Genomic DNA, 12,195 nt, shown 5'->3' with positions numbered 1-12,195 from the left:
CAGCAGGAAAGTTCTCATTGAGCTGTTGCAGACACGTTTTTGACATTCATAGATTCATAGAATGTTAAGGGGTTGGAATGGACCTTACAGATCATCTAGTCCCAACCCCCTGCCATGGGCAGGGACACCTCCCACCAGACCAGGTTGCTCAAGGCCTCATCCAGCCTGGCTTTGAACACTGCCAGGGTTGGGGCAGCAGCTGCTTCCCTGGGCAACCTGTGCCAGTGTCTCACCACCCTCACAGGAAAAAACCTTTTCCTAATACCTAACCTAAATTTTCCCTCCTTCGACTTGAACCCATTATCCCTTGTCCTGTCACTGCAGTTCCTAACAAAGAGTCCCTCTACTCATTGACAAAGTCCAGCTATTCATGTATGAATAAACAAATCCATGGTTTAGTTTTGAGAAGAAAACTGATAAATTTTCAACATCTGAGAAACATTACTTAGAAAAAGTGATGGAGAAGCCATGGAGAAGACTACAATAGCTTGAAGCTTCAAAGTAATGCACATGAATGAAAGAAGGATGCACAGTAAAATCCTTGAAAGACTCAATCATAGTGAAAGTATTGATTTTCTGAAGACTAAGTCAACTATGTCACTCGTGAAAGAAAACTTGATATTTTTAAAAGACTGTAAATATAACAATAATGATTTACACAATAGAGTGTATCAAGTTTCATTTGGCACAGGAATTTTGAATGACTGTAATAAATGTTATGTGTATACCTTGACAGGAGTGTTTACATAATTATAATGTCTGTTAACTAAGTACAAAATTCACATCTATAATTTAAAATTTATTTCAGGACATCAATATTTGAGAAGCAAAATATTTGTAAGGACAAGAATCTAATTTCAAATACATAACTCCCAGTTCATACCTTAAAAATCTGGATGGTATTACTGTTATAATATATGTAAATCAGGACTGCACTATGGCTGTCAAGCATTTTAAGCAGCAAATGAATTCAAGTAAACAAAACAAGATAGAATTCTGGAAGAAGTTTTAAAAGTAGGTTCTACTGTTGTCTCCATTCCTAACAAGTGCTTTACAACTACACTCTGGAAAAGAGGCACTCAGCTTTCACTGGGAGGAAATACTAGTGATTAATTCTGGTGCAAATCACAGCCAGCTGTCTTTCTCTCCATCCTCTGCAGCTCAGAACACTCAGAAGCTACTCTAAAAATCACAACCAACAATTTTCTCCAAACTGTGGAATGTCCTGTCTCCTGCTAGACTGATGCAGGCAGCTGCCTGCCACCACCCCATCTGGCCTAGGTGCTAGCAGGAGCACCACACACCAGGCAGGAGAGCAAACCCAACTCAAGAGCACTGAGCAGTGCTGCAGGATCCCCTTATGCAGATGCTTGCCTTCCTACTTTCCCCAAAGCCTCCCCAACAGGGATGGCAGAAAGTACAGTGGGGAACTGGTGCAACCAAAATCACAGGTATCCTCAATCCTCTCTAAACAGTGGCATGAACCCTTTCAACTACTAGGAGCAGAAGAACAGAAAGATGCCTTAAGAAGGGTAAAAGTACTGCTGGGAATGAGGCGACATCTGAGTGCACATCATCCCAGGACCAATGGTGGGGGAACAGCAGTAGAGGAATTTCAACACTTTCTCTGTACCAGCCCAAATGGAAAGGAGCAGAGATATTTTCTCCCATGCAGCCCATACTCTGGCCCAGGCAGTTGACCTGTCCACTACCACTGATACTCAGGTTAGAGAACTATAATCTCAACCACCTGCTAAAATGTAATCTCATCTGCCAAAATGACTTCTTTTGTGCAGCAAAGACACAGTGGCCAGCACATTCCGTCAGGCTCATCTTTGTCAGACGTATCAGAATATATCAGAACTGAAACCTCAAGGCTTCTAAGATTTAGATATTAGTTTTTCAAAGGGAGAGAAAGTTTAGGAGACTTGGCAAATCTATACTTCAAGAGCAAACTCACTATCAAAAACAGGAGCATCGGTGTGCCATTATGGATAATAAACAAACTTGATCATGGTGTATCTTGAAAAACTGCAAACTGAACAGAGAAATGCAAGTGTGGTCTTCCAAGGTATTTCATTACAACCAATAGCAAAGAAAACAGATATGAATATTCATTAGAATATTTAGAGATTAAACAGCTGAGCTGCTGTTAGGAAGACGCAAGGAGGTAAAAGAAAAGCGAACTCCTAAAACTGTGTGTGAAAGTATGTTAGGACATGAAAAGTCATATTGTCCTTGGAGCTTCTCTCTCATTCAGATAAATCTCAGCCTACAATCTCTTCAGATTTCCACTAAAATTTCAAAGAAATCATATTTATCTTAACTGTTGTAATGATGAAGAAACTCAACTTGCCGTTTTTTTTCCACATGAAAAGTCTCATGACTTTACATCAGTTACAGCTGCAGAATGTAGAATGAAAAGGGCAAAACTCACTAGAAAAATGCTCAAATGTCAAGGGCTTGCGGCATTGTTCTGTATCCTAAATAACCTTTATTTTCCCATGATAGTGTGAATAACTCAAGCTGTGCCTGTGCTAGATCCAAATGTGACATCATATCTGCCCGTCTAACCTTGGTCTTTGTAAAACCAACTTTACTTTCCCCGGATAAAAAAAAAGCAAAGAAAAAAGCAATAGATCTTTATATTAAGATGCACAGAAATATACCTTTATAAATCTTATAAAGACTAGCTACCAGGTTGCATGTGTTTATTCGTCTTGGACTGAAGTTAAAATAATCTTGACTTGAGTATATGCAGAGCAGGCTACTAGAAATTGCTTTTTGGTAACATGCTAATATAACTATGGTAACAAGAAATGAGCCAGCTTGGTTATCTTGACACCATTCTACATTGTTTTGACTAATCTGGCTACAGATCAAGTTTGAGAAAAACAAGAATAACAACCACATCCCTTCTTTCATACTCCTGTGCCTGAACAAAATAAATGTATTTTCACCCCCTAGGAAAGACCAACTGCCACTCTCTGAAACTCTTTGTCAAGAGCAGTAACTTGTGATTCCCAGATGAATCAACAGATTATTTACTCATATTTAAATCTTCCCACTTTTTAGCACTTGTTTTCCACTTGTCTCACCATTCCCATCTGTCAACTAGTGGATAGGACATGGAAGAGATCTAGCCTCTACCCATTTTCTGTGTGGCCCTGGACTTCGCTGTCAGCTTGTACATCTTAAAAAAACACTACCCATTTTTTTAATGCTGAGAGATTAATCCATGAAATGGTTTATCATTATGACAGCCATTTGATATAGAAAATTCTAATTCAGAATAAGTATGAATTAATTTGCCTAAAAATGTGTATTCACATACTAAGCCCTGAAAGATGGGAGAAATCTTCTCACAATAGCCCTGAATCTTCATCCCCTCATTTGGCATGTAGGACATTTTATGTGAACTGTTACCAGTGGTATAATCTTGTAGGAATTAATATAGCACCCCCATATGAAGAAAAAGCTCTTTCTCTTACTATTTAAAATTAGCCCTTTATAAAAGTTTAAATACAGATCCTGCTTAGGAAAACATACTTCCATTTTGACTGGGCCCCCAAACAAGATTGAGACACAGGAACACAGTTTCTGAGAAATACATGCTCTCTGAGGTTCCTAGGCTTTCCAACTTGACAAATTTTACTGGAAACCTTTTAACACAACTGTAAAGAGGCATTTTGTAAGAGATCAACAAACTATCTAAAATAATTTTGCAGTTTTTACTTCCATATTCATTAAGCAAAACAACATTTGTAGGTTATCCACAAGTTCAACAATAAAAAGTCATCAGTTATTTCCTGGTTTCTTACCTGATACAATGTTAGCACATATATATATATACACACACACATATATAATAAAATGTAAGCACATGTATTTATTCAAGAAAGTCTCTATTTGAAGCAAACCGAAGTCTTGTCTGAGTAAAAACTGTAGACTCACATTCTTCAATCAAACCTACCCAAAGTTCCACAAGAGAATAAAACCTTGATCAAGCAGAATTTAAAACTATGTGAAAAATTAAGCAATACATTGCCACAGAAGACATGAGCACTAACCTGTTGTCAGTATCAGCACTGCATTTTGGAGACAACAACTCAAAGGATTTTGTAAATTTCACCACCTGTCACAAAAAAAAACCCTTAAGATTGTTATTAAGATGAATAAATATCTAAGAAAACAGTAATGTAAGGTTCCTATATTTAAACTGTATTTTTATCCAGTGGTCTAAGAATTAAAATACAATTTATATTCCCACAATGGAGAATTCATGTTCAAAATACACACTGTGCACAGTTCACTAACAAACAATATCAAATCAAATTACGTCTTTAGATTCTTTCATGAAATTATTTTCTACACACCAATATATGCTTCCCTTTTAAGGTTTTTGGAACATGAATTATGGAGCTTTACCCAAACCTCTCTTTTTTAATGTAGGAAAATAATCAGAAAGACCCATTGGCCTTACTAATTGCAACTAATTACCCTTGAACATGTGTGCCAACAGCACATCAGTGGAACATTTTCAGAGTGGCTAACATTACACAGAACACAGGTCGTGTTTTTGGACATGTCCCCATCTTCTGCTTTGGTTCTGTATCATCAAAGTTTTTTTGCACAAGGTACAAATAACAATATTTTAGACATGGTTTAACATTGAGTCACTGTATGGAGATTTATTTTAATAGATAGGTCAACCTTCCAAAACAGGGGAAACCTAGAAAAACAACTGTTTTGCCACCTGTAAAAATTACCAAGTGAGTGGCAAGACACTTTTCTCCTACTCCAAATTAACCTAAGATTTATGACGATTTAGAAGAAGCTTAGGCATTTTGTCCACATTTCACAATTTAGTCTAGAGGAATGAGAACTCATTGTTTGTGGTTTGGGAAAAAACTCTCCAAGTTCAAAGTAGAAATAGTACCAAGAGCAGAAAAATGAACTGAACAAAGCCACCCACAACCTGCTACTAACACAATGTACTGTTCTGTGAAAAATAAAATTCACATTATACTTGCAAAGATAGTGACATTTCACAAGAATGTAGTAGAACTGTATCTTGTGATTATAAAATCAGTAGGGGGGGTCTAGATAGAGAAAATGAACTAGAAACATTAAAATTCTACAGCAGAGAATAGATAAGTGAAAGACAAACCTTGATCCTGCTTTTATGAAAGCTGCAGTAATTTAGGACATACTCCACTGGAAGTACTTAATTTCTTTTAACTTAAATGAAACGAGAACCATATCTTTCCTCTAAGGAAAAGAATGGGCTTTCTTTTTCTGTCGTACAAACAAACTTATGATTCTGTCTCTGATAATCATTTAGACTTGTCACAGCCCAGCAAGAAATAATCAGCTATAGAGTCAGTGAATCCAATAATACTTGGGTAGAAGAAAGAATGACATTACAAGCAATGTTTTTATCCTTCAACTGCTTCTCAAGTCAGTAGAAAGGAAGGTAGTTTCCGTTGAATAGTCTGAAAACACTGAAGGTAGATACCAATATAAAGGCAGCCAGTTATTTTATTACTAATAATAATACTCTAAAAAGCGTTAAAATTTTCAAAGAGATTCTCATAGCCTACAAATACCAGTACTGCAAAGCCCCAGTGAAAGCCCCTGTCGAAACTGTGTGAAACCCAATTCTTGACAAATACTTTCATATAGCTTACATCCATCTGTTCAACTTAACAGACCTCTGCAATGAAATAATTGGTCAAGTGGACAGAGCAACTGCAAAAAACAAACATTCTTCAATAAAGCTGAAAGCTGTGTTTTCATTTCACCTGCTCAATGTAAAACTTATTCCTATCACAAGAACAAGTATCTGACTACTTAAGCATTTGTATGCAAATGTATCTTTTCCAATGGATATTCTTTTACCACAGGGAATTACTAAGGTAAACTACCAAGAGGCCTTACCTTTCTAAAGCATCTTCATTATTTAGGAACTGGCTCTTGTTACTTATGTTGCAAAGTAATAAAGGAACTTGTTAAAATGTGCAAACATAGCTATTCCCAAACAGACCTTTGCCAACAGCTAAAGTGAGGGAAAACTTCCTAGAAGGAACAAATCCCATGGAGTAGTGGCCACCAAAAGTAGCTGAGAAAACTCCCCATATTGCAGGTTCAGCCCTCACTGTCTTGCTGTTCTTCTACATTAAGGAACTGGATTTCACAAAAAAACATTATTGAGACAAGTTGAGAAGCTAATTACTGTGACTGTTAAGCCCTATGAGTTGCTGAACATACAGGATGGTCAGTCTTGAGTTTATTTTTAGCTGTTCTTTCTCAGTGACCAGCAGTCTGATTGAAGGTGTAACATGTTTACATACGGGAACAGACATGATGTCTTTCAGCTTTTTACAGTTAAACAGTGATAACAGATGCAAAAGCATGAGATCTGATAATTCTTTTTTGGAATGTATGCAGAAAAGGTTAGTTCCGAAAGTGAGCATTAAAGATTTGATTGATGATGCAACTGTTTCTGGTTCTGAAACTGCTCCATGCAATTGGTAAGTCAATAGCCTGAACATGTTAGCAAGGTAATAAATTCCAGATAAATGTAAAAGAAGCGTCAGACAAGATTTTTCTTTCCTTCTTGTAGCTATACCACGACAGAAAGGAAGTGAGCAAATAAATACTTGATAGCAATATGGTCATTTTTCATTTTTAAGCAGACCACATCTTTCAGTTTCCATTTGAAAAAGTGACTACACTGGTTTTGGCTGAGACGGCAATAATTTTCTTCATATTAGTCTGTAATGGTGGTATGTTTTGGTTTTGTGATGAAAACAGGAATGTTTTACTGCTGAACAGTCCTTACAGAGTGTCAAGGCCTTCTCTGTTTCTCACTCTGCCACCCCAGTGAATAGACTGAGGGGTGCACAATAGATTGGGAGGGGACTCAGCCTGGACAGCTGATTCCAACTGATTAAAGGGATATCCCATACTAAGAAGTCATTCGATGTTGTGCTCAGTAACAAAAGCTGGGGGAAGGAACCATGGCACATGATGCAGCCCTGCTTCCATAGAAGTGACAGATCATCTGCCGATTGAAAGGATCACATGAATTATTTAGTTTGCTTTGCTTGTGCATACAGCATTTGCTTTACCTACTGAATTGTCTTTATCTCAACCACAAGCTTTCACAATTTAGCCTCCTAGTTCCCTTTCACATCCTACTGTGCTGTGTAGGGCTTAGCTGCCTACTGGGATTAAAACACAACAGTGGTGTTGACAAAGATTCAACCTGGACCTAACTTACATGTAGGAACAACATGCTGGAAGAATACTTGTTGTCCAATACTTAATGTGATATACAACAGCTTCACCACAATACAAGCAACTGCTCCACCACTCAAATATTAGTCTTTCTACAGAATGTGCAGCTATACTTACTGGTGATTCAATATCTTCCAGAAGTAATACTGAGCACCGTTCACATTTCAGCAGAGTCTGGGCCCGATGCATAATTTTCTTGACGATTTTCTCTAAGTCAGTCTGTTCCTCAAAGAGGTCATTCACTACCTCCAGTAAAGCCTGTATACAAGGACAGAAAACTCTTGTATTAGTTGTAAAATTAATAAATACATGGAGCATTGCAAAGGAGGCATCATCTCTGGGCTTGATATTTAAGTGACTCATTGATATTTTTAGTTTTGTACATGGAAAGCATCAAATTCCTGAATATAAAAATGTCAGAGTTCAATATACAGACCCAGACCACTGTAGTTTCTTCTATTTTGTGAAGGAAGAGTAGGTTCAACAGTACCAGAGGTATATCTACCAAAGCCTTGGAGCTGTGATCCATGCTAAGTAAAGTATAACTTCCTGTCATTGCAGGAAAGGTGAAAAAGAAAAGCCAGCCTGGCAAGTTGGGAAGACTATAAGGATCCCAAGAGGTCATGTAGGGGAAGATTAGAAGGGTCAAAGGCCAACTAGAACTTGATTTGGCCATTAAAGTCAAAGATGATAAAAAAAGTGTTGATAAATACATTGAGAGCAAAAGGAGGGTGGGTGTCCATCAGTTGATAAATGCAGAAGGTAGTATAGTGACATGGGATGAGGACAAGGCAGAGGTACTCAATGCCTTCTTTGCCTCTGTCTTTAATGTCAAGACTGATTGTTCTCAGGACACCCAACTCCTACAGCTGGAAGTTGTTGATGGGGAGATGAGTGAAGCCCCCGTAATCCAGGAGGAGATGGTTAATGACCTGCTATGCCAATTGGACACTCACAAGTCCATGGGCCCAGGGTAATGAGGGAACTGTCAAAAGAACTCACTAAACCACCTGAAATAATTTCCCAGCAATCCTGGATAACTGGAGAAGTTCCAGCTGACTGAAAATTTGCAAATGTGACACCCGTCTATAAGAAGGGTTGGAAGGAGATCTAGGGAACTACAAGCCTGTTAGCCTAACCTTGGTTCCGGGCAAGGTCATGGAGCAGATCATCCTGAGTGCCATCATGCGGCACATACAGGGCAACTAGGGGATCAAGTCCAATCAACATGGATTTATGAGAGGAAGGTCCTGCTTAACCAACTTGTTCTCCTTCTATGACAAAGTGACCCATTTAGCAGATAAGGGAAGGCTGTGGATGTGCTCTGTCTGGATTTCAATAAGGCATTTGACACCATCTCCTGCAACATACTTATAGAAAAACTGGCTGCTCGTGGCTTTGATGGGTAAAAAACTGGCTGGATGGCTGGACTCAGAGAGTTAACGGAGCTAAATCCGCTTGGCAGCCAGTCACTGGTGGTGTTCCCAGGGACTCAGCATTGGGGCAGGTCCTGTTTAACACCTTTATTGATGATCTAGATGTGGGGATTGAGTGCACCCTCAGGAAATTTGCAGACAACAATAAGTTGAGTGTATAAAGAATAATGTGGCCAGCAGGACTAGGGAAGTCATCATCCCCCTGTACGTGGCATTGGTGAGGCCACACTTCGAGTACTGTGTTCAGTTTTGGGTCCCTCACTTTATAATGGACATTGAGGTGCTGGCGTGAGTCCAGCAACGGGCAGCGAGGCTCAGAAAAGATCTAGAACACGTCATATGAGGAATAGCTGAAGCAATTGGGTTCATTTAGTTTTGAGAAGAGGCAGCTCAGGGGTGACCTCATCACTCTCTACAACTACCTGAGAAAGGGTTGTAGAGGGGTGGGGGATAGTCTCTCCTGCCATGCCTGCAGGGACAGGACTAGAGGGAATGGCTTCAAGATGAGACAGGGGACGTTCAAATTAGATATTAGGAAAAAAACTTTCACTGTTAGGGTGTTCAGGCACTAGAATAGACTTCCCAGGGAGGTGATGGAGTCACCATCCCTAGAAGTGTGTAAGAGATGTCTGAATATGGTGCTGGAGGGTTTAGGGAGGGATAGGTTAACAGTTGGACTTGATGATCTTGGAGGTCTCCTTTAAACTTGATGATTCTATGATTATTTTTTAAAAAAACCCTCAAAATTAACATTTTTTCCCTTGGAAAAAAAGACCTCTCTGACAAGTAAATGACAGGGGACCACAGCATTATTTTTACTTTGGAGCCTTCTGTCCCAACTCATGCTCAGCACCAGCAATCATGAGTAATGTATCTATGCAGACACATGCTGTCAAAACCCTTCACATATAGGGTTGTTTTTTTCTTGTTTACTTCTATAAAGTTATACCCACATTATTTGCACATGAACTGAATATTACAAATTCAGGATGGCAAAGGCTTGATATTACTAGAATTTTATGAGAGCTTGAATCTCTGCCAAAGTAACACTCCTGCACTGTGTCAGAAATGCAATTGTCTCAGCACTACAAAACATGGAACTGACATCAGGAAACAACAGCCACCACCACCAGCGTATTTCCCTCCCACGCTCTCTGCTTGCTGTCTCAGTCAAGACAGTGATCTGCTGAAAATACAACTTTTGAAATCAAACTTAGTTAAAACTGTCTACTTAGCAAACACATACACATAGCTGGAACCTGAAGGAACAAAAGATGAAAGTTTGGTATTGGTCCACTACACATATCTTACTTACCCTGCTTCTGTCATATTCTTTCCTTGAAGCTGCAAATAGCTGGGCATTGGATATGGCAATCCCACAGAATGGGAGGTACATCTGCATCACCTGAAAAGAAACTTGCCATCATTAAAAACAACTGCAATTGTTGATAGAAATTTGTTACTAGCAAAAAGATGTAAACTTAGGGGATGCTTACTCACTCTTCAGCAGAACATTAAACACAAAACAGTAGTATCATGGGCAGGCACATAAAATGGGTGGAAGAGAGATCAAATGTCTAGGAAAGAACCAATGCAATTGAGTTCACACATCCCAGGAGTGAGGGCCCTCTATAATTTCTCTGTAAAACTTCAGATTCTCAACTCTATAAAATGTCTGCTGAAGACTACATTAAATTACTGTAGACATTACACCTTCCCTTATTTTTCTGGACCTTTTTGTGTTCTAAGCTTGAGAAGAAAGCTTGAGTCACATTCCTGTTAATTTCTAGAGGGTGTAGATTTTGGAGAATATCAGCACAGTGGAACACAGCACATGGATCCAAAACTATCAGTCAGAAAGCTGTTTGTCTTCTCAATGAAGGTTTAAAAAAAAGGTTAAGGAACATGCTTGAAAAAGTAGGCCTTAATGCATCATCATACATAGGCAAGATTGGAAAAGAGGGACTGGGAACATATTTTTGAGGTGCATGAGATGACTTTAGGCTGTATGAAATCAATAAACTATGAGTCATATACCTGAAAACCTGTGGGAGTGGCACTTTCACAAGGATGGCAATGGATCAATGTCCCAAACCAGCATTTTTTAATCCACATACTGGTAACAAGTCTGTAACATACTGGCACTGCCGAGTGGTTCCCAAGCTTAGGTCTGAGACACTTAGTACATTTTACAGGTGCAGAATAGCCTTAACATTTGCAGAGCCAGTGGGAGTTGAGGCACTCTGCTGTTTACAGAGCCAAAAGAATGCTGCAGCAGCTAACCTTTCTCCTCTTTGGTCTGTTGTCTGCCAGTCTACTGTAAGCAATCCTTTATGTGACAAGTTTTGGCATTAAGAGAGTGGCATTTGTCTTTGAAATTCTATTGAATTAGAAAAATACTACTAACCCAGGGAAGAGGGATATTGATACTATTTGAGGAAAGAAATTAGAAGCAGGAACAACACCAACCACTGATATACTTTATTTCCCTAAAACATTCCTCTAGTTACATATCTGCTTAATTCTGCATTTGAGTAATGAAGAGTTTTTGAAAAGGATCTTCAGAGCCTCTGAATTTTGTACCTTCACAGCTGGCATTCTGTCAGAAGAACTGCAGATTTTAAGGGTGCACACCTATACTGCTAATTTGGAAACACTTTTCTTTCATCCTGTTCCCACCACGGTTGTCTTTAAAGGAAAATGACATAATTTAGACTCTACAAACACTCATATTTTCAAAAAGGCAGTAATTATACTAGCCAGCAATCACATCAGATCTGTAGGAAAGATTACACAAAATGAAAAATAAAGTAAGACTGTAACAAATTGACAATAGAGATTAATTTTTTAATGGTCAGAACATCTCTGAATTTTGCATATTTCAGTTTAGGTTTTATTTCCAAAAAGAAACGAAAAACCTGTCTATATTTTCTTGTAATAGTACTAAAAAACACAGTCAAGTGACAGATGCAGAACAGAAGAAGTCAACCCAAGAAAAATCTGATCTTTAGTGCAATTTTGAATATCATAGTGAGACTGGATATATTTTTTACTTAATAAAAATAACTAAATACTAGTATTTAGTATCTATTGACGCCAGACTGCAACATCTATTCCAAAAATTAATGTGACCCTGTGACAATGAAAAGCATACAGAAAGTTTAAGAAGCTTTGCCCGTCACAGAAACAGCTAGCAAAAATGTCTTTTTTGGCAAGAATAAAACACAGTTTCACAATATTGAAAAACACTGCTCTCTGAAACCCAAATTTATAGATAGATCATAGAAGCATCAAGGTTGGAGGAGACCTCAAAGATCATCAAGTCGAACCATTAACCTCCTAACATGTTGTAACCCCTAAACCATATCCTCCAGCACCAGATCCAAACGCCTCATAAACACTTCCAGAGATGGTGACTCCACCACCTCCCTGGGCAATCTATTCCAGTGCCTGAACA

The 12,195-nt window shown here is 38.6% G+C and overlaps 1 protein-coding gene across 1 annotated transcript in view; it reads right to left on the bottom strand.

Annotated features, from left to right (window-relative positions):
• The window catches only part of PDE11A (phosphodiesterase 11A), a 75,754-nt gene extending 65,614 nt beyond the window's left edge, over positions 1–10,140 (bottom strand). The window contains exons 1-3 of the mRNA XM_009075611.1: positions 10,054–10,140; positions 7,420–7,560; positions 4,071–4,135 (exon numbers count right to left, since the gene is read on the bottom strand). Of these exons, the coding sequence (XP_009073859.1) occupies positions 4,071–4,135; positions 7,420–7,560; positions 10,054–10,140 (293 nt within the window). The remainder of the gene's footprint in view (positions 1–4,070; positions 4,136–7,419; positions 7,561–10,053) is intronic.
• Between the last annotated feature and the right edge of the window lie 2,055 nt (positions 10,141–12,195).

Source organism: Acanthisitta chloris, unplaced genomic scaffold (assembly GCF_000695815.1).
Source record: "Acanthisitta chloris isolate BGI_N310 unplaced genomic scaffold, ASM69581v1 scaffold2465, whole genome shotgun sequence".
NCBI lineage: Eukaryota > Metazoa > Chordata > Aves > Passeriformes > Acanthisittidae > Acanthisitta > Acanthisitta chloris.
The sequence above is the reverse complement of the archived record's forward strand: the minus strand, read 5'-3'. Positions and strand labels throughout refer to the sequence as shown.